Source organism: Crocuta crocuta, unplaced genomic scaffold (genome assembly GCF_008692635.1).
Source record: "Crocuta crocuta isolate KB4526 unplaced genomic scaffold, BGI_CrCroc_1.0 scaffold24, whole genome shotgun sequence".
Lineage (NCBI taxonomy): Eukaryota > Metazoa > Chordata > Mammalia > Carnivora > Hyaenidae > Crocuta > Crocuta crocuta.
In genome coordinates this window covers 15,962,838-15,986,775 of record NW_027530974.1, presented here as the reverse complement: position 1 = coordinate 15,986,775, position 23,938 = coordinate 15,962,838, and the positions used below count along the sequence as shown (strand labels likewise).

The window sequence follows — 23,938 nt, the reverse complement described above, 5'->3', positions numbered from 1 at the left end:
ATGTGATACCACAGTTAAAGAAGCTGGAATTCAAGAAGACCATAAAGCCGTCATCTTCAAATTTTTTTAATGTTTTTTAAAAAATTTATTTCTGAGAGAAAGAGACAGCGTGAGTAGGGGAGGGTCAGAGAGAGAGGGAGACACAGAATCCGAAGACAGGCTCCAGGCTCTGAGCTGGCAGTCAGCAGAGCCCGACGCGGGGCTCGAACCCACGAACCGCGAGATCATGACCTGAGCCGAAGTCGGACGCTTAACTGACTGAGCCACCCTGGTGCCCCAAAGCCTTCATCTTTAAGACGGTGGGAAGCAGGAGGAGAGAAAGACAGTTACATTTTCAAAAATGTAAGGAATCTGACACCTCTGAGCCCCACTGGGAAGAAGGACTTGATGTTAAAACATTTCCAACCACGTGATGAATCAAAATAAAGACGTGGGGAGAGAAGCAATCATACTAAGAGAAATCATGGGAGAGCAGTAAAGCCATAGAAACACAGAACCAAGAGTAAACAACGGAGGGATTACGTTACAGAAAATAAATAACACAGCAGCTACTCCAACAAGGCAAACTAGAAAATAAAACCAAACAAGAAAACAATAACAAGAATCAGGAGTGAGGAAAAGGAGAGGTGGACTGAAGGGTGACCTAACTTGCTTTTCTCTCCTTCATGGCCAGGTGGCCAGGTGCCTTACATCGAAGATAAAAACATGCCATTTAAAAAAGAAGGGTGAGTCCAACCTCCTAACATTCTCATCATATACTGTCTTAACCTTTTAGGGAGTTTCTAGAAACTACTATTCCTTGTGATGAAGAAATAATTATTCCCTGTTCGGCAATTTCTTACTTCACTTTGGCTTTTCCTTAAATTTTAAGTTTTGTTGCATTAAACGCAATCACTTAGGGGCACCTGGCTGGCTCAGTTAGTGGAATGTCCAACTCTTGATCTTGGGGTGTTGAGTCTGAGCCCCACATTGGGTGTAGAGATTACTTAAAAACTTTTTTTAATCTAAAAAAATAAACAATAAGGAATAAATAAATGCAATTATTTAACATAAAACCAGCAAGTGTACTTTTCCTCAGTATGAAGTTATCTGCCAGCCAGGACTTCTCCTTGCACAGATGTGGGAATACTCTCGAATAAACCTCATTTAACAACGGTTATTTCATGAGGGTGACTCCATAAATGTGTTTTTTGCTATCATCTTTGTTCTTTTCTATATTGCTTCAATTTTGCAGACAAACACACACTATTTTTCTAAAAACAAGCTCATTCTAAAGAAAACCTTAGGCTTTTCAAGAGCAGCTTAAATTTCAGAAACTGAAAATGACATAGACCACCCAAAGAAAAATCGAGTTCAATGAGAAAAGGGACACGGGTGACCTGGACCATCAGTAGAAATGAAGTGGAAATTATATTTTCCATCATCACACATGAAAGAGAAGAGGGATTATGGATAACTCCAAACCACAGTTAAACCACAGCCAATTGAAGCAGAGGACAAAGTGACTATCATATAAACTGTGTGAAAAACACACCTAGCATTTAGTAATATAACGTTATTATGCAAGTTATCCAAAGTATTTTTTTAATCGTTTACAACAACTGTTTAGAAACTTCACAAAAACAGGTTGGGTGAAAATGGCTAGTGTCTATGAAAACCAGTCAGCAGGGGGCACCTGGGTGGCTCAGTCGGTTAAGCAGCTGACTCTTGATTTCACCTCAGGTCTTGATCTCGGGGTTGTGAGTTCGAGCCCCATACTGGTCTCTGCACTGGGCGTGGAGCCTACTTAAAGAAAAAATAGTGCACTATTTTGAACGGATCTCTCGCTTGAGCTCTCCTTTAAACGTTATAATGAAACACAACTGGGGCGGCACTTCACTTGAACGGTCACCTGGGGCACAGGTGCTCGCTAAGTTCAGACCAGCCACGTTCCTGCTCTGCTTACCCGACACACTCGCCTTCACCACCCAAGCTTCTCACGCCTTTGCCACTCAAACCCCAATTCCGTCCGCGTCCTCCCTCAGCCTCAAAAATGAACGTCAGCCCCTCCCACGTCTTTCTCTCCCACCCCACAAAGAGGCCTTCTCATCTGAAGACTCAGCTTGAACACCAATTTAGGGCTAAACCGAAAGGTTTCAGAGCAAGACTGGCTAATTCCAGGACCCCGGTCCCAGGCTTACATCTGTACTTTCCACACTTCATTCCCGCAGAACGAACATCAAAAATAAAACAGAGATCCCACCAAAGATCCCACTGACATTATAAGGAGAATAAGGGAAAAGTAAAACCACTCTAACAAATTTGACAATGTAGATGAAATTAACAAATTTTTCAAAACCACAACTGCCTAGAGGGTGCCTGGCTGGCTCAGGCAGTGGGGCGTGTGACTCTGGATCTCAGGGTTGTGAGATCGAGCCCTACACTAGGTATAGAGATTACTTAAAAATAAATAAGTACAACTGTCTAAAACATGTAGAATAAACCATGTATCCATTAAAGAGCACTGAATTTGTAATTTTAAAACTTCTCACAAAGAAAACTGGCCTAATGTCCTCACAACTGAATCACACTAAACAGTAAAAAAGAAATCATATCAACCTTACACACACTCTTTAGAGGAAGAGGGTGTACTTCTCTATTCATCTTACAGAGCCAGCATAACTTGGATACCAGAACTAACGTGACGAGGATATTATAAGAAAAGAAAATGACAGGCAGTATTCATCATGAACACAGGTGCAGAATTCCACAACGGAGCATCAGCAAACCGAATCCAACACTCCAATAAAAGGATGACATATTAAGAATAATTGGGATCCTCCCTAGGAACGCAAGGCTGTTTCAACACGCCACAGTCTGTGACTCACCACATTAACAGATTAAAGGTGAAAAACTAACATGATCATCATAAAAAATGCAGACAAAGTTTCTGACAAAATCCAACAACTGTGGGCGCCCGGCTGGCTCAGTCAGTTAAGCATCCAACTTTGGCTCAGGCCACGATCTCGAGGGTTTGAGCCCCACGTCAGGCTCTGTGTGGACAGCTCAGAGCCTGCAGCCTGTTTCAGATTCTGTGTGTGTCTCTCTCTCAAAAATTAATAAACATTAAAAAAATTAAAAATGAATCCAACATCTGTTCATAATTAAAAAGTTCTCAGCAAACTAGGAACAGAAAGGAGCTTCCTCAGTTGGATAAAAGACGTTCAAGAAAAACTATACTCAATACTATACATAATGATAAAATAATGAACACATTCCTCCTAAGGTCAGGAACAAGGCAAAGATGTCTGTTTTCTAGCTTCTACTCAACCCTGTACTGGTGGTCATGACCAATGTAATAAGGCAAGAAGAAGAAAGAGCAAGACATAGAGTTTATTTATCTGTGTATGTATGTATATATATTATGTATATATATTTCATATGTGCTATATATATTATATTTGTACTATGTATATATATTATGTATGTACTATGTATATACATTATATACAAGTATTATGTGATTAGATGTAATACCTATATAATAGGTTAAATTCATAACATATGTTACATACATATGTATATACATAATATATTATATATACACATTACATAAAATATGTATACAAGATATACGTATATTATATATTATATAATATATAACATATGTATTATATATTTTTGAGAGAGGGAGTGAGTGCACAAGCAAAGAAGGGTCAGAGGGAGGGAGAGGGAGGGAGAGAGACACACTCAAGCAGGCTCCACACCCAGCTTGGAGTGCAAGGAGGGGCTTGAGCTCACAATGGTGAGATCATGACCTGAGCCAAAATCAAGAGTCAGACACTTAATTGACAAAGGCACCCAGATGCCCTAAAACATTGTTTTAATTTTTTTAAGCTTATTTATTTTGAGAGAGAGAGAAAGAGCATGAATGAAGGAGGGGGGCAGAGCGGGAGGGAGAGCCAAATTCCCAAGCAGGCTCTGCACTGCCAGTGGCGCAGATCCCATGTGGGGTTCCATCCCATGTGTGAGATCATGACCTGAGTTGAAACCATGAGTTGGATGCTTAATCCAACTGACTAAGCCACACAGGTGCCCCAAATACTGTGTTTTTAAAAAAGAGTAAAACAGTCTTTATTCACAGTTGATAGGATTGTAGAAAACCCAAAGGAATCTACAAATGATTTTGGAAATTCAATGAATGAATTCAAGAAAGTCTCTGGGTATAAAATCAATATATACAAGTAAATAGCATTTCTATATACTTTTAACAAACAACTTGAAAATGAAGTTAAAAATAAATTCTACTTATAATTAGAAAAAGCAGAATACCTAGAAACAAATTAAACAAAACACGCCCTCAATGGAAACAAGAGAAATTAAAGATCCTGAGAAGATGGAAAGATATGCCATGCTCATGGGTCAGAACAGAGATCAGGAAACATTTTCTGTATAGGGCCAGATAGTAAATATTTTATTTTTTTAAATTTTTAAAATGTTTTTTATTTCTGAGAGAGAGAGAGTGTGTGACCAGGGGAGAGTCAGAGAGAGGGGGAGACACAGAATCTGAAGCAGGCTTCAGGCTCTGAGCTGTCAGCACAGAGCCCGACGTGGGGCTTGAACCCACAAACCGTGAAATCATGACCTGAGCTGAAGTCGGACGCTTAACCGACTGAGCCACCCAGGCGTCCCCAGACAGTAAATATTTTAAATCCAGTTTATTTTTCAGACAGGAAGATCCTAGGCTTGCCTCATCCCACAAATAAAACTAGGTAATATCACATCAACCTAAATACTCTCAAAATTGATCTGAAGACTGGCAGAACAAACTCCACAACTAAACATAGAGCAAAGGCCACATTAAAGAAGACAGAAGTGCTGAGATGCAGCTTGGGAGAGAAATGGATGGTGGCCGCTGTGGTAGGGAGGGAGCAGCTGTAGTGGGGAAGGGCAAAAGACAGACTGGCACACAGGGAATGCACGGGGAAAACACATCCCCGTAGCAACTGGCTTGGAAAGTAAGACGGGCCAAATTCTGAGAGTTCTTGCAACCAGCAAGAGTTAAAGCCTAGAATTCTTAAGGTCGGTGGGCTTGTCTGGGATAGAGCCCAGAGGGCATTGGGGCTGGAGAGGAGGCAGGGCAAACAGCCCTCAGACACATAGCATGAACCCAGTGATCTGAAGGGCACCCGGGACACACAGTGGGGAGGTTAGCTGCGCATCTCAGAGCATGACCCAGAGAGGCAGCGGTCACAGAGAGACCCCTCTGGGAACAAAGGAACTGTCAGGCATCATTTCTCTCCTACCCCTCAGCATAAACACAGAGCCAGCTGCAGGAGCCAGCCCAGTGCCAACACCAGCTACCACACTTGCGTGCGCCAAGCCTCCCCCACCCGGGTTCAGGGGAACCGCCCTCTGCAGTCAGCACAGCGGGCCCTTTCTCCCAGAAGGCTGGGCCAAAGCCCTGTCCGTACCGCGAGAGTTTTGCAAGGCCTCAGTTCCTGTGGCAGTGGTGACAGGTCCCATTTCACAAGCAAACTAGAGCACACCAGTCAGGCCAAGGGACCGAACACTGCTCGGAACAGGCAAAGAGGGCCTCTGCAGATGACTAGCCTCAAGGATAAAGCGGCCAGGACACAAGCGCAGAGCACTCACAGCACACACGGGAGACGCTCCCACAGGTTCCGGGCCCCGGGCTACAGGGGACACTACGCGGCAGGGCCCTAAGGGACCTCTTCTTCACAAGACCATTACCCTCAAGAACAGATGCAGCTGGCTTTCCTAACACACAGAAACAGGAATACAGACTTACATAAGGTGAGAAGACAGAGGAATTTGCCCCAAAGGAAAGGACAATGCCACAGCCAGAGATCTAAGCAAAACAGATACCAGTAACATGCAGGATGGAGAATTTAAAGCAAAGACCATAAGGATACTCGTGGGACTTGAGAAAAGAGTAGAGAACAACAGTGAGATCCTTAACAGTGAGAAAAGGAATAACACAGAGACAAAGGGCTCAATAAATAAAATGAGAAACACACTTGATGGAACGAACAGCAGGATGGAAGAGTCAGAGGAACGAATTAACAGAGTGATGGAAAGTAATCAAGCTGAACAAAAGAGACAAAAAAGAATTATGCAAAGTGACAAAAGACTTAGGGGACTCAGTGACTTCATCAAACATAGTAACATTTGTATGATAGAGTCCCAGAAGAAGGAGAGCAAGAAAAGGAAGAAGAGAATTTACTTAAAGAAATAAGGGCTGAAATCTTCCCTAATCTAGGCAAGGAAGCAGATATCCAGATCCAGGAGGCACAGAGAAGCCCAATAAAATCAACAAAAGCAGACCCACACTAAAACATACTGTAATTAAGATGGCAAAATATAGTGATAATGAAAAAATATTAAAGTAGCAATACAAAAGAAGACAGTTACAGACAAAGAAATCCCAGAGGTGCCTTGGTGGCTTAGTCAGTTGAGCATCTGACTCTTGATTTCAGCTCAGGTCATGATCCCACAGTTATTGGATCGAGCCCAGTGTCCGGCTCTACACTAGGCATAGAGTCTGCTTGCGATTCTCTCTCTCCTTTCCTCTGCCCCTCTCCCCAAACTGCACTCTCTATAATTTTTTTAAAATTAAAAAAAAAAAGCCATAAAGCTATCAGCAGAAACTTTCCAAGCCAGAAAGGAGTAGCATGTTATCATTCAGAATAGAAGGAAAGATAGAAAGTTTCCCCACACAAAAACCAAAGGAGTCCGTGACCACTAATCCAGCCCCACAAATAATATTAAAGGGACTCATTAAGTGGAAAGGAGAGACCAAAAATGATTGTATTAAGGAAGGAAACAGAAATGCAGTAAAAATGAATATTTCTATTAAAAAAAAAAACAGCCAAGGAACACACAAAAGGATGTAAAACATAACACCCTATACCTAAAACATGGGGAAGATTGGAGAAAAGAATGACTCAAACCTAAATGACCATCACCTTAATACAGACTGCTATATGCAGAAGGGGTTATATACAAACCTGATGGTAACCACAAATCAAAAACCGCTAACAAATATGCAAGGAATAAAAAGAAGGAAATCCAAATACAGAGCTAAAGAAAACTAACAAACCATGACAGAAAGACAAGAAAGATCAGAGAAAATCTTCAGAAGCAGTCACAAAACAAGTAATAAAATGACAATAAATACACAGCTATCAATAACACTGAATGTAAATGAACTAAACTCTCTAATCAAAAGACACAGGGTGGGGTGCCTGGGTGGCTCAGTGAGTTAAGCAGCTGACTCTAGCTCAGGTCATGATCTCACAGTTCATGAGGTCAAACCCCTGCATCCGGCTCTATGCTGACAGCATGAAGCATGCTTCGGATTCTCTCTCCCTTTCTCTCTGCCCCTCTAACATACATACATGCACTCGCTCTGAAAATAAACAAACTTAAAAAAAGAAAACAGGATTACAAAATGGATTAAAAAACAAGACCCATGTATATGCTGCCTACAAGAGACTCATTTTAGACCTAAAAACACCTGCAGATTTAAAGTGAGGGGATGGAGAACATCTATCATGCAAATGGATGCCAAAGAAAGCCAGAGTAGCAATACTTATACTGGACAAAAGAGACTTTAAAAGAAAGAAAAGAGACAAAGAAGGACACTATAACAAAGGGAACAATCCAACAAGAAAATCTAACAATTATATTTATGGGCTCAACATTCAAGCACCCAAATACATAAAATAGTTAATAACAAACATAAAGGAGCTAATCAGTGATAACAAAAAATAGTATGGGACTTTAACACCTGACTTATATCAATGGACAGATTATCTAAACAGAAATCAACAAGAAAACCATGACTTTGAATGACACACTGAACAGATGGGTTTAAGAGATATATTCAGAACATTCCATTCTAAAACAGAATATACATTTGGGGCACCAGGGTGGCTCAGTCAGTTAAGAGTCTGACTTCGACTCAGGTCATGATCTCATGGTTCATGAGCTGGAGCCCCACATTGGGTTCTGTGCTGACAGGTCAGAGCCTGGAGCCTGTTTCAGATTCTGTGTCTCCCTCTCTCTCTATCCCTCTCCTGTTCACACACGCAGCATGTGCTCTCGCTCTCTCTCTTAAAAACAAACATTAAAAAAATTTTTTAAAAACAGAAACAGAATACACATTCAAGTACACACTAGCTTTCCCCAGAACAGATCACATACTGGGCCATAAAACAAGCCTCCACAAATTTAAAATGATCAAAGTCATATGCTGTGCATCCCTTCTGACCAGAACACTAGGAGACTTGAGGTCCATCACAAGATGAAAACTGGAGAGGGCACAAATACATGAAGGTTAAATAACATGCTACTACACAATGAAAAGTATATGGAAACAAATGAAAATGAACACACAGTGGTTCAAAACCTTTGGGATACAGCGAAAGCAGTTCCAAAAGGAAGTTTATACCAATGCAGGCTTACTTCAAAAAGAAAAATCTCAAACAACCTAACTGTGCACCTAAGAGAGAGCAAGAAAAGGAACAACAAATGAAGCCCAAAGACAGCAAAAGGAAGGGGAAAAAAAAAGATCAGAGCAGAAATAAATGCTACAGAAACTAAAAAACACTAAAACAGGTCAACGAAACCGGGAGCTGGTTCTTTGAAAAAACAAACAAACAAACAAAAAAAAAAACAGTAAAACTGATAAACCTCCAGCTAAAGTCATCAAGAAAAAAAGAGCAAGGATTCAAAGAAATAAAATTACAAACCACCAACACCTCAGAAATTACAAACAATTACAAAATATATTATGAAAAACCACATGCCAACGAATGCAACCTCAAAGAAATAGATAAATTCCTAGAAACACATAACCTACCAAAATGGAACCAGGAAGAAATACAAAATTTGAACTGATTACCATCAAAGAAACTGTATCAGTAATCAGTAATCAAAAACTCTCAACAAAAAGAAGTCCAGGACCAGATGGCTTCACAGGAGAATTCTGCTAAACATTTAAAAAGTTAATACCTATTCTTCTCAAACTATTCCAAAAAATAGAAGAGGAGGGAGCGCTTCCAAATTACTTCTATGTGGCCAGGTTTATTCGGATTCCAAAACCAGATAAAGACACTACCAAGAAAGAGAACTACAGACCAATATCTCTGATGAACATAGATGCAAAAATCCTCAACAAAATGCTGGCAAACCAAATCCAACAATACATTTAAAAAATGATTCACCATGATTAAGTGGGATTTATTCCTGGGTTGCAAGGGTGGTTCAGTATTTGCAAACTAATCAACACAATGAATCACACCAGTAAGAAAAAGGATAAGAACTATATTATTTCAGTGCAGAAAAATCATTTGACAAAGCGCAACATCAACTCATGATAAAAACCTGCAACAAAGCTGGTTTAGAGGGGACGCATCCCAACATAACAAAGGCCATGTATGAAAAGCCCACAGTGAACATCATCCTCAATGGGGAAAAACAGAGCTTTTCCCCTAAGGTCAGAAACAAGACAGGGATGTCCACTGTCACCACTTTTATTCAACATAGTTCTCAAAGTCCTAGCCTCAGCAATCAAACAACAAAAAGAAACAGAAGGCATCCAAATCAGTAAGGAAGATGTACAACTTTCACTACTGGCAGATGACATGATACCAGACACAGAAAACTCAAAACACTCTACCAAAAAAACTGGTAGAACTGATTAACAAATTCAGTAGAATCACAGGCTACAAAATCAGTGTTCAGAAATCTGTTGCATTTCTATACACCAATAACGAAGCGGCAGAAAGAAAAATAAAGAAAACAATCCCATTTACAACTGCACCTAAAAACAATTAAGATGCCTAGGAATAAACCTACGAAGAAAAAGACCTGTACTCTGAAAATATAAACCACTGGTGAAAGAAACTGGAGATGACATAAAGAAATGGGAAGACAGTCCGTACTCATGGATTAGAAAAACAAATACTGCGGGCACCTGGGAAGCTCAGTAAATTGAGTGTCTGACTTCAGCTCAGGTCATGATTTCATGGCTAGAAACCATGATGGATACAACTCAACACCCCAAAACCCCAAATAATCCAATCAAAAATGGGCAGAAGACATGAGGAGAACTTTTTCTAAAGACAACATACACATGGCCAACAGACACATGAAAAGATGTTCAACATCACTCATTCTCAGGGAAACGCAAATCAAAACTACAATGAGGTATCACCTCACGCCTGCCAGAATGGCTAAAATCAACAACACAAGAAACAACAAGTGCTGGCAATGATGTAGAGAAAAAGTAACCCTCTTGCACTATTCATGGGAATGTAAACTGGTGCGGCCACTGTGGAAAACGGTATGGAGTTCCTCAAAAAGTTAAAAACAGAACTACCGTATTATCCAGTAATTGCACTACTGGGTATTCATCCAAAAAAATGCCAAAACACTAACTCAAAGGGATACATTTACCCATATGTTTACCGCAGTATTATTTACAATAGCAAAGAAAGGAAGCAGCCCAGGGTCCATCGATAGATGAACAGATAAAGATGAGGTGGTGTATATACATACAATGGATTAGTATCAGCCATAAAAAAAGAATGAACTTTGCCATGTGCAACAACTAGATGGAGCTTTAGAGTATAATGCTAAGCAAAGTAAGTCAGAGAAAGACAGATACCATATGATGTCACACATATGTGAAATTTAAGAAACAAAACAATCAAGGAAAAGGAAAAAAAGAGAGAGCTGCACACCAAGAAATAGACTCTTAAATGTAAAGAACAGATGACTGTCAGAGGGGAGGTGAGTGGGGGGATGGGGGAAATGGGGGATGGGTATTAAGAGTACACTTATCATGATGAACATTGAGTAATGTATAGAATTGCTGAATCACTATATCATATGCCTGAAACCAATATGGAAAATAAAAGTTACACCTTTTAAACATTAATTGCCACTTGTCAAAAAAAAAAAAAAAAGGTACTATACCAACTATGCCAGATTCCTAATCCCCCAGCCCTATCCATCCCTTCTTCCTTGCTAAAAGGATCCTGCTTTTGTTTGATATTGCAATGTGCTCAGTTTTAAAATATTTTCTTCTTTCAGCTCTACTGTTGTTCAGAGTAGCTGCATGATCCTGTTCTAGCCAAGGAAATGTAAAGAGAAATCTACTTTTGGAACTTTCTGGAAGGCTAATATTTCATCAGTAAAAGAGGGTAAAGCTTGGCTGGCACACCCCTATTGCCCTTTGCCTTTCTCATCTCTGCTTAGAATCTGGACACAATGGCTGATACAGCAACCATTTCCTGGTGGGAACAGAAACTAGAAGGGAGACCTCCCTGGACAGCCACACCAAGCCTGGACAGGCCATTTCTGAACTTCTTATAATGAGAAAAAAATAAAATCCTCAATTAGTCAAGCCACTGTAGTTGGGGTTCTGTTATCCGTGGATCACTACAATCATCAATACAATAAATGAAAAACTAGGGCGCCTGGGTGGCTCAGTCAGTTAAGGGTCCGACTTCGGCTCAGGTCATGATCAGGTCATGGGACCGAGCCCTGCTTGGGATTCTCTCTCTCTCCCTCTCTCTCTGCTTCTCCCGCACTCACTCTCCTCTCTCTCTCTCAAAAAAAAAAAAAGAAATAGACTTTCAAAAAAAGATGAAGGAAAAAATACAATAAATGAAAAATATACACCATCACTACTTACACCTAACTTAACCCATCCATTAATTTAAAAGGAAAAACAACAGAGATCATACCTTAACAGTAGTAGAATTCAATTTCATACCACACCGGTAGGTCCTTGCTATCTGTGGAGTAAGATGGATTTCCTTGGTAAGTTGTCTCCATTTTCTACATTCAGGTTTTGTACACTGAACCTAGATGGAAGGTAACACACCACGGTCAGTGAGTTGGCTAATCTTGTGCTAGCATTTCCATCCTCGACCACTCGCTCAGCCATCTCTTCCACACGATCTGACCAACCTGTTCGCACTAAGGACTTTTCCTCCCCCTTGCATGACCAGCAACCATATAATCCACTTTTACCTCATCAGGTAGATACTGATTCAATACTAGCTCAGGGACGAAGAAAGTGCAAAGGGGACCTAGGTACTGCTGTAATAAAGGCTTTCCAGCTCTAACTCAAAGGAATAATCAGAGCTAAATTTAGCTAGTCAAAAAGGATGGACATTGAACAGAACTGGAAACTGTAACGGTAAAAAAAAGGACACTAGTGGGGGAAAAAACGATGAAATCCAAATAAATTCTGTAATGTAGGTATTAGCACTGCACCAATGTTAATTTCTGAGCTCTGTATCATGGTTGGTGAGTGATAACATTAGGAGAAACCGCATGAAAGATACACTGGAATTCCCTGTTACTATCCTTGCAACTTTTCCATAAACTTAAAATTATTCCAAATTAAAAGGTTTATTTTTTCAGTGTGCAGATATCCATACAGACAGAATGAAGTCAAACGTCTCCATCACATACATACAAAAATTAACTCAAAATGGATCAAATACCTAAAAAATGAAGAGTTAAAGTGATAAAACTCTTGGAAGAAAACACAGGAGTCCATCTTTCATGACCTCAGATTTGGCAATGGATTTTTTTATATATTTGGCTTACTGTCAAGTTGGTTTCTATATAACACCCAGTGCTCATCCCCACAAGTGCCCTCCTCCATGCCCATCGCCCCCCTTCCTCTCCCCCACCCCCATCAGCCCTGTTTGTTCTCAGCATTCAAGAGTCTCTCATGGTTTGCCTCCCTCCCCCTCCCCCACTATTTTTCTCCTTCTTCTCCCCCATGGCCCTCCGTTAAGTTCCTCCTAATCCTCCTATAGGTGCAAACATATGATATCTGTCCTTCTCTGCCTGACTTATTTCACTCAGCATAACACCCTCAAGGTCCATCCATATTGCTACACATGGCCAGATTTCCTTCTTTCTCACTGCCATGTAGTATTCCATCGTATAGACAAACTACATCTTCTTGATCCATTCATCAGTGGATGGACACTTAGGCTCTTTCCATGTTTTAGCTATTGTGGAGAGTGCTGCTGTGAACATTGGGGTCCATGTGCCTCTATGCCTCAGCACTCCTGTGTCCCTTGGGTAAATTCCTAGCAGGGCTATTGCTGGCAATGGATTCTTGGATATGACACCCGAAGCACAAGCAACAAAAGAAAAAATGGATAAACTGAACTTCAAAACTAAAAATTTTTATGCATCAAAGGACACTATCAAGAAGTGAAAAAGCAACCTACAGGAGAAAATATTTGCAAGTGATGTATCATGAGGATTTAGGATCCAAAACATAAAGAACTCTTACAACTCAACAACAAAAGATTAACAACCCATTTTAAAAATGGGCAAAAGATGCCTCTTATTTTTTTCGTGTCTGATTGCTGCATAAAGAAATAAAAGGCATTGGGGAGCCTGAGTGGCTCAGTCGGTTAAGCATGATCTTCAGCTCAGGTCATCATGTTGCAATTCAAGAGGTCAAGCCCCCTGCTGGGTTCTGCACTGACAGCACAGAGCCTGGGGTCGGCTTCGGATTCTGTGTCTCCCTCTCTCTCTCTGCCCCTCCCCCACTTGTGCACGTCCATGCGTGCTCGCTCGCTCTCTCAAAGAGAAAAAAGCATTTAAAAAAAGAAATAAAGGGCATCCAAATTGGTAAGGGAGAAGTAAAACTGTCAGTTACTACTGGCAGATGACACGATACCATATATAGAAAACTCTAAGGACTCCACCAAAAAACTATTCGAATTCAGTAAAGTTAAATACAAGATTAACATACAGAAATCTGTTGCCTTTCTATACACTAATAATGAAGTAGCAGAAAGAAAAATTTTAACAATCCCATTTACAATTCTACCAAAAAGAATAAAAATACCTAGGAATGAAGTTAATCAAGGAAGTGAAAGACCTGTATTCTGAAAATTAAAATATTAATGAAAAAAACTGAAGATGACAAAATGGAAAGATATACCATGCTCACGGACTGAAAGAATATTGTGAAAATGTCCATACTACCCAAAGCCATCTGCAGATTTAGCAGAATCCCTACCAAAATACTAACAGCATTTTTCACAGAACTAGAATAATCCTAAAATTTGTATGAAGCCCCAAAAGACCTTGAATCCAAAGCAATCTTGAGAAAGAACAAAACTAGAGGAATCATAATTCCAGACTTCAAGATATACTACAAAGCTATAGTAATCAAAACACTATGGTACTCGCACAACAACAGACACACAAGTCAATGAAACAGGATTGAAATAAACCCATGTTTATGTGATCAATTAATCTACAATAGAGAAAAATTCTCTACAATGGGGGAAACAGTCTCTTCAATAAATGGTGCTGGGAAAACTGGACATCTACATACAAAAGAATGAAACCAGACCACTGTCTCTCACCATACACAAAAATAAACTCAAAATGGGTTAAAGATCTAAATGTGAGATTTGAAACCATAAAAGAAAACACAGGCAGTAATTTCACGGACATTGGCCTTAGCAACATATTTATGGCTATGTCTCCTCAGGCAAGGGAAACAAAAGCAAAAATAAACTACTGGGACTACATCAAATAAAAAGCTTTGAACAGTGAAGAAACCATCAACAAAACCCAAAGGCAATCCAGTGACTAAGAGAAGACATGTGTAAATGATTTAGCCAATAAAGAGTTAATATCCAAACTATATCCAAATATATAAAGAACCTTTACAACTCAACGCCAAAAACACAAATAATCTGACTGAAAATGGGACCTGAGGAGACATTTTTCTGAAGAAGACATACAGTTGACCCAAAGACACATGAAAAGATGCTCAACATCATTCATCATCAGGGAAATACAAATCAAAACTACAATGATATCACCTTAAGCCTATAAGGATGGCTAGTATTAAAAAGTCAATAAATAACCACCTGGGTGGTTCAGTTGATTAAGCATCTGGCTCTTGACCTGGGCTCAGGTCACGATCTCATGGTTCTTGAGTTTGAGTCCCACATTGGGTTCTATGCTGACAGCGTAGGCCTGCCTGGGATTCTCTCTCTCACCTTTCTCTCTCTACCTCTTCCACTCCCCTGTGGGCATGGCCTTTCTCTCCCACCCCCCCACTCTCTCTCTCTCAAAATAAATTACAAAAACATCAAAACCAATTTAAATAATGAGTGTTGGTGAGGATGTGGAGGAAAGGGAACACTCGTGCACTGTCGGTAGGAATGTAAACTGAGGCAACCACTATGGAAAATATATGGAGTTTCCTCAAAAAAAAAAAACAAAAAATAGAAACACAATATGATCCACTAATTCCACTACTAAGTATTTCCTCAAAGAAAATGAAAACATTAATTTGAAAAGATATATGCACCCCTGTATTTACTGCAGCCTTGTTTACAAGAGCCAAATTATGACAACAACCCAAGTATCCATCAGAAGATAAATGGATAAAGACGTGGCATAGTGGTCCCTGGGTGGCTCAGTTGGTTAAGCATCTGACTCTTGATTTCTGTTTAGGTCATGATCTTATGGTTCGTGAGACCAAGCCCCACATCAGGCTTTGCAGTGGCAGTGTGGAGCCTGCGTGGGATTCTCTCTCTCTCTGCCTCTCCCGCACTCACACATGCCTGCGCACTCTCTTTCAAAATAAAAAAGATGATGATGTGGGGTATGTATATACAATGGAATATAACTGAGCTACAGAAAACAGTGAGTCTTTGCCATGTAACAATATGGATGAACTTAGCATCGTGCTAAGTGAACTAAGTCAGTGAAAGACACATACTGTATGATTTTGCTTATATGTGAAACCTAAAAAATAAATGGACAAAAAAGAGATTCAAATACAGAGAACTGCTGGTCGCCAGAGAGGAGGTGGGTAGAAAGATGGGCGAAACGGATGAAGGCAACTAAGAGCTACAACTTCCAGTTATAAGTCACAGAAGTGAAATGTACAGCATAGGGAACCAGTAATTTTTCAAAATGGACAAAAGACTTACACAGACACTTCTCCAAAGATGACAAACAAATGACCAACAAGCACACACAAACATGCATTAGTCGTTACAGAAATGCAAATCAAAACCACAGAGAGACACTCTGGGAGGGGTATCTATCACTCACGCCCACGACGATAGCTAAAATCAAAGTAATGGAAAACCAGAGTTGGTGAGGCCGTGGAGAGATTTGAAGCCTCACACACTGGTGCTGGGAATGACGACGGTACAACCATCTGCTATGGAGACGAGTCTAGAAGTCCCTCAAAGAGTTAAACATAGAATTATCATAAGACCCAGCAATTTTATTCCAGGGTATATATATACCAAACAGAACTGAAAACAGACATTCAAGCATTCACACACAAATGTCCACAGCAGCAACTACCTGCAATAAGGAAAAGGTGAAAAATACCCAAACGTCATCAGATGAACAGATAAACAGGATCTGACCAACCCACACTATGGAATATTACCCGTGAAAAGGAGTGAAGTGCAACACTGATAAACCTCAAAAACATTATGCTATGAGAAAGAAGCCAGTCATGAAAGGTCACATGCTACATGATTCCTTTATATAAAACCTCCACAAGAGGTAATCCTTAAGGACAGAAAGCAGATGAGGGGCTGTCAGGAGCTAGGGAAGTGGAGAGGGAAGGGGACTCTGAATGATGAAGATGCTTGGCAATAAGTACCTGGCTGCACAGCACGGTCAACGTACTAGATGCCACTACACTGTGCACTTTAAAATAATTAATTTAAATGTGGAAGACTCAGTGGAAGAGTGTGCGACTCAATCTCAGGGTTGTGAGTCGAGCCACATGTTGAGTATAGAGATTACTTAAAACTTTAAAAAATTTAAAAATAGTTAATTTTGTTATGTGAATTTTGCATCAGTAAAAAAAATTTCAGGGGCGCCTGGATGGCTGAGTCAGTTGAGCATCCAGCTTTTGATCTCAGTTCAGGTAATGATCTTATGGTTCCTGGGTTTGAGCCCCACGTCAGGCTATGTCCTGACAGAGCCTGCTTGGGATTCTCTCTCCCCCCACCACCCCCCTTTCTCTCAAAATAAATAAATAAACTTAAAAAATTAATAAATTTTAAGTGCACAAGAGAAGCTCAGAGTTACCTATAATATTTTAAAAATTAGCTAATCATTTATTAAATGATGGTATACTTATCTAATACATACAATCACTAAAATATATTTTCAAGCATGGCTACGTGGAAAAGTAATAAAAAGTTAAATAAACTAAAAGCTATACGAAATTATACACAAAGTACTAATTAGGATTTATATATAAAAGCATGAAATTGTGCTTCAACATACACATAAAAATACGAACAGAAAAAAAGTTTTGATAGATATGAATCAGCTAATGGTAGTTTTAGTTTCTTCTTTATACCATGAGTCATCCAAGTCTTCTACAAGAATAAAAAAACGTGATGTGCTTTAACTGACATAGAGAGTAGAATAAGTGTAATAATAGAAAGATTTCCTAAAAAAATCAGTATTTTCATCCATTCTTGCCATTGGTTCCACAAACATTTCCCAGGACAATAAAGCATTGTAATTTTTTACCCAGTACGGGAGCTGCTGGTCCGCCATGAAAGCTTTGGGGCTAGGTTCGGTTTTCCCGTTGCTAGTCCATATTTTTTTCCAGGTAGTATATTTGTCATATCCATCCTTATGACTGAAAAAAAGAATAAAAACAATGTATCAAGCCCGAAGTTCACCAGGTTTTCAGAAACAGGCAGCAGGTTAGGAAGTCTTACGTAACGGATTTGATTAGCCATTACGTAACCATCTTAGGAAGGTTAAAAGTTATGTTGGTGCCCTTCAAACAGGCCATCGGGAAGGGTGCGTTCATTCCAGTTTAGTATGGAAAACTATTAAGGGCTGACCACCTGTCTGTCCAGCACCTCGTAGTCATCAGCATCCTCCCCCAAATCTCTGTCCCCAGGCAGCGTACCTGGTCACAGAATAGCAAAGCAGTGCCCACTCGCAGAGTAAAAAGAATGACTATCTCACAGCAGATACTCTCTGACCCGAGTGTGCACACACCAAACTACTGCATCGAAGTTCTGGCCCGGCTGTAGTTGGCATGGCTGGAACACGGGAGGAACTCAGCAAGCCTACGGGCTCCGTCTCAACTGCCTGACCCTTCCGCTCCCCCCAGCCACGCCCACCACCGTGCCCTCCACCAGGGGAAACCTCCAAGAATCAGCAAACAAACCTTCTGTAGTAATGGTCAAAGCATTCATTACAGAAATGCTCCCCACAGGAGAGGTGATACCATCGGGATGTGTAGCCATTTTTGGCACATCTGAAAATAGCAAAGACATGCAGCTTTGGTGATGAGTAAGCATTTCTGGTCTCTTTTTAAACACATGTATTAAGCACATTTTACAGCCCATTTTGTATGATCTCCACTTAGAATCCTGACAACCAAGAGCTGGTGAAAAGGGGAAAGTAAAAGGATGTTTGATCCATAATAATACACAGGAGGACACAGGGACTCAGACCCCAGAAGGGCCTGGGACTCAGAGGTTTTATCAAGACCCCCCCCACCCCCCACCCCCCACCCTGGAGCAATGGTCGGGTTTGATGACAGGACACAAAATGTGTCACTGTGCTTGCTGCACACTTCATGTGTGCGGAGGAGACAGCGCAGTCTCCAGCAAGAACCTCGGGCCCCAGTACTGAGTGGTGAACGAGTCCAGCCAGCTGGACCCCCACCATCAGGCAGGCTATCTGGCAAATGTAACCTGTCCAACATCCAGCATGTTGCCGAAGAATGAAATACAATGCCGCGGTGAACGCTAACACCAGCATCTCTGTGTGACTAGAAAATAAAAATGGGGATTTGTTTTCCAGGTTTCGTGGAATCTGAAGCCTCATCTGAAGGTATTTCTCTGGCAGTAAAAGGTCAGGCTTGGGTCATCCCCAAAAAATGACAAGAGTATGGGTGGCTTCACGGTGTCAGTGAGGCCTGTGCATGTCTACTGGAAGAGGAGAGGTTATCTGAGGGGGACGGGAAGCACAGAGAAAGTAACCATGTGCGGGGCTCCGCGGGGAGCCCGTGATCGGCTCTCCTGTGTCCCCCACCCCACCCTCAACTCCCAGGAGCAACAAAGCCCTGGTGCATGGGACCTGAGGACACTGACTGGCCGCTGCACAGAGCTGCTCCATCTGGGGGGGAGAGGAAGCGTACGGGGGCGGGGCGGTGCACACACTGTACAGGCAGTGTCTCTATTCTTAGAGGACTTACACTATCTAGCTCTATCTTTAGGGAAACAATCTTGGAAGATGATGTCCCCACCAAGAATGCTCTCCTGGGCAGGAAGGGGAGGCTGGCACATGCCATCCACACAGACCTTTCAGAAGCACTTGCAAAGCACACGGGACACGCTACTGTGCAGCCCGACTTTTCACATCTCCTGTATTTCTTCTCTGAACTGCCGTCCTCATCTTCATCTGTGGTCTCCGTTGCTTTCTTCTTGGCCTGAGGAAGAACCCAGCTGTGAGGTTACAATTTCCCCCCAGAAGGGCGAGGAATGAAGCAGGTGGAAGGTTTTTATCACTGAAATAACTTCTATGTGGTGAGAATCAGCAACACCCGGGCAGCAGGTGAGGGGCTGACGAAAGAGCAACTTTCCGGAGACAGCAGTGTGCGAGTGACTCACGGATGTGCTAGAAATACACAGGAGTGCCTGAACGACAGGTCTCTGAGGAAAGAACGAGAACACACGCCAGCCGGGGCGCCTGGGTGGCTCGGACGGTTAAGCGGCCGACTCTTGATTTGGGCTTAGGTCATGATCTCAAGGTTCCTGAGATCAAGCCCCACGTTGAGCAGAGCCTACTTGGGATTCTCTCTCTCCCTCTATCTGCCCCTCCCCTGCTTTCCTTCTTTCCCTCTCAAAATAAATATTTTAAGAAAATCAACAAAACACACGTGAGCCTTTCTCAGGAAAAGCTGTACCAGTCAAAATAAAAGCCACACTCAAAGAATTCTTTAATTAGAGCAATTACTCTCGGCACTGCCAATAAAAAAAAAATTGAATTGTATTACCTTTTTTAAGTTTGTGTATTTAAATAATCTCCACACCCAACAGGGGGCTCGAACTCACAACCTCAGATCAAGAGTCACATGCAGGGCGCCTGGGTGGCTCAGTTGGCTAAGCATCTGACCAACTTCGGCTCGGGTCATGATCTCATGGTTTATGAGTTTGAGCCCCGCGACTGGCTCTGTGTTGACAGCTCAGAGCCTGAAGGCTGCTTCGGATTCTGTGTCTCCTCCTCTCTCTCTGCTCAAGCTCTGTCTCTCAATAATAAATAAACGTTAAAAATAAAGGAAAAAAAAAGTCACATGCTCTTACAACAGAGCCAGCTCCCCAAAACTGAATAATTTTACAAAAAAAATTACATCATTCAATATTTTTCTTTAAAAAAAAAAGAAAGAAAACAAAACCCTAGAAAAGAGATGGCTGCAAGGAACCTGCCAACGGCACCCAACCAGCTACAAGCTGAAGTCCAAGTTCCTGTGAACGACGCCACGCCAAGCATGATCTGGCCGCAGCTCATATCCTGGGAGCAAAGCACAGCTGTGATTCCCTGACCAGCCCATGCTGATTCACACTCTACGCCTTTGTCTCTACAGTCCCCTCCGCCAGATGTACTTTTTCTACACCAGAGTGCAGAAAGGGCGATAGCCCTTGATCACACTGTGCTGGGGTCGTTCCGAGGGGAATTTCTCCACCAGGCTGCGAGTTCCTTGAAGACTGAAAAGACATATTTTCATCTCTAATACTTCAGCCCAAACCATCACCATCTCATGTGCTCAAAACAGGTGCATATCATGGGGGTGCCGGGAGGGCTCTCTCAGTGGAGCATGCGACTCTTGATCTCGGGCTTGTGACTTCAAGCCCCGCGTCGGATGTGGAGATCACTTACAACAAAACAGGTACACTGAGTGAACAGATGAGCAATACCTGCCTACCGGAGCTCCTCAAAGGCAGGCTATCTGGAGAATGATCAAAAGATGCTTTCTTCTTTGTCCTCCTCCGAGGGGTTGCCATAGTTTCAGAAAACCTTCCAAAAAAAAAAATTAAGTAAATAGTAATGCTTTTGACACTCTGGAGGAAATTTATTATGTAGTTTAATAGGTAAGAGCGTATGCTCTGCACTTAGATTGCACTGGTGTGAAGCCACTGCTTTCAACCTACTTAATCTAAGACTTAGCCTCAGTGTTCCCGTATATAAAATGGGCACAGCAAGCGTGTAACCCACAGCAGTGGTGTGAACAGTAAGATAATCTATTAAAGCACCAGACCTGGCATATTGTAAGTACTGTACTCAATAAATGTTGTCCATTACTAACATGTATGTTTCAAAGTATAAAAATAAGAAACACCACACAAATGACCAATAAACCAATTACACTGTTTGTAAAATTCAGTAAGAACACCTGATTTTTGTCTGTTATGTTCCTCTCCCCCCCAACTGTCTTTTTAGTAGTTCCTGAAGTTTGATCTTATTAGACTTTACGAAGAAAACTAATTTGTTCCCTTTTACTAAAATGTCAGGCACACTGTCCAATCACTACTACATTTAGGAATCTAGGTTGGATCACTGGTATCTTCTACTAGAAAAATGTATGAGCGCTCAAACTAGTCTAATAACAGCACAGTTAAACAAGCCTTACAAACCAAAGTCTCTGAGAAAAATAATACAGTCATCATGAAAGGTAAAGAGCTATCAAATTACTATTTTTAATTAAATTAAATAAGGAATGAAAAATGCTTACAGTAAGTACTCAATAACATATTCTACAATTATCACACAATTCCTTCCCTGATCCATCGTATCTACTACACACACACACACACACACAATAATAGTATAAAAAATAAACAGGACATACCTATGGGTAAGAAATTTGAAAGTGGAAAAGTGTTATCATAAGATACAAATTCCACAGATATAAAGTCGACACCTTGGAGAAAAGCTTTGAGGGCCCTCTCATCCTTCTGTTCGTACCCATGAGTTACACTAACATTCATAAGAGCATTTTCCACTGATCACTACCATCATGTGTGAAAACTTCGTCTGCCATCTACACCAACTCTCAGGAATCTTGACATCAGTGTTACAGATGACTTTCCTCTGACTCAGTCTTCGCTTTCTTAAAACCATTATGTTAGTTATGAATACATAATCCCTATGCATATTGTGAAACGCATTACAGTTAAGCATTAAATAAGCTGACTTTTGGTTCTGCACCACTCGTTACACTGCTGGATAAAGCACCAATCGTGTTAAAAGAACTACTGTCTGCCTATAATGCTTCTACCCAAAGGCTCTCTGGATCACATTTCTATTTTCAAAAGACTGTCCAATCTAACAAATCTCTTTATAGAATACGTGCATCCTATATTATCCATAAAATGAGCCACAAATAGGGCACACATAAACATTCATATAGAATATGTAAACGTATGGTATATGTGAGGATTAAAGCAAAAATAGCTGAGTCTAATGTCAGGTTTAGGAACATCAATATCATCAGCCTAGTTGCATGCCACACTTCGCTCTATCACCTAGAAATACCAGCATTCTCCCAAGAAAGCATAGTTTCTGGAAATTTCAACAAACATCTTAATCCAACTGTATCCTGGAAAATAGGCACATAGTTGTAATGAAGAATTATACAATTCAAGAAATGGTTAAGAGGAAATGAAAACGCTAGCTATAAAAGCCGTCGTTAAATCTGTTTTCGAGGAAAAATATAAGTGAAGATGTTTAAGTGTTGCTACGTTTTCAACCTTAATTACATAATTAACAGTGATATACGCTCGCCCTTTTCCGACACTGTCCATTCTGTGTCTTCACTGCTGCTGGATTCTTGGGGCTTAAGGTGAAGGGAAAATGTTTTAAGTTGGAAGGGCCACCGCTTTTGTGCTTTAAATATAATCTCAGAAATACTGATCACAAATGCTAATTAGTATGCTGAGAGTGCTCTCACCTGGCTATTCAAATGGATAAACATATCTAACTTTAAATATAATCAATTCGTTTCATGTTCAGTTACATAAGCATGTTCCTTTCTAAATTTAAAGGTATGGGTTTGGTTTTCTTTTAAGGTGACAGAAGGGAGAAAAAAAGCGAGGGGCTTTTTGGGGGGGTAAATATATACATGGATTTTCAGTATCTAGATTTCTACTTTAATAATTCCCAAGGCTTTTCTGAAGTAGCCTATTGAATAATTTTTAAAAAACCATAAAATTGACAAAAACATGAATCCAAAAGACTTCTGGATGAAATAAACATTTACAACGGCATCGGCATAATTTCTAAAAACTAAGATAAACCACTAGAAACTTCTTCAGAGGCACCAGAAACAAGAACTTCCCTCAGGGCCACTTTAAAATACGATGGGCCTAGCACCTTACTGCACCCACGCTCATCAAATTTCCCGAAATATGGAACGTGTGCAGTTGCCTGAATGCTTTAGTGACTCTTTTCACTGCCTGAAGGACAATTTAATTATTCATGGTCACTTTTTCCTGTACCTTCTGAAGAAACCTGCTTCCCNAAAGCAACCAAACAGAAGGCAGAAGCCCTGGGTCGTGTGCATACCTGTGGAGTGACGGCGCTCCCCCAGTGGAGTGGTTTGGGGACTCCGGCGCCCCACCCCGGGGACGGCTGGGCCTCTAGCCGGCTACATTCCCTAGCACGGAACCCTAACTTTCTACAGCTGGGCCTGCCTCGCTTCCTTCCTCTTTCACCTGCCAGCTGCCGGGCTGGGGACTAACCGCTCCCCCAAACCCCGGCCGCCCCCGCCGGGTCCCCGCGCCCGGGGGAGTTACCCCAGCGACCTGGCAATGCCGCTCGAGTCTGCACGCGTGGTGGCTGCGCCGGGAGGGGG

At 41.3% G+C, this 23,938-nt stretch overlaps 1 protein-coding gene across 1 annotated transcript in view; it reads right to left on the bottom strand.

Annotated features, from left to right (window-relative positions):
• The window catches only part of KDM1B (lysine demethylase 1B), a 55,947-nt gene extending 34,849 nt beyond the window's left edge, over positions 1-21,098 (bottom strand). Inside the window, exons 1-5 of the mRNA XM_077770138.1 lie at positions 21,003-21,098; positions 19,389-19,516; positions 18,248-18,337; positions 17,593-17,704; positions 11,760-11,879 (exon numbers count right to left, since the gene is read on the bottom strand). Of these exons, the coding sequence (XP_077626264.1) occupies positions 11,760-11,879; positions 17,593-17,704; positions 18,248-18,337; positions 19,389-19,516; positions 21,003-21,089 (537 nt within the window). The 5' untranslated portion in view covers positions 21,090-21,098. The remainder of the gene's footprint in view (positions 1-11,759; positions 11,880-17,592; positions 17,705-18,247; positions 18,338-19,388; positions 19,517-21,002) is intronic.
• Between the last annotated feature and the right edge of the window lie 2,840 nt (positions 21,099-23,938).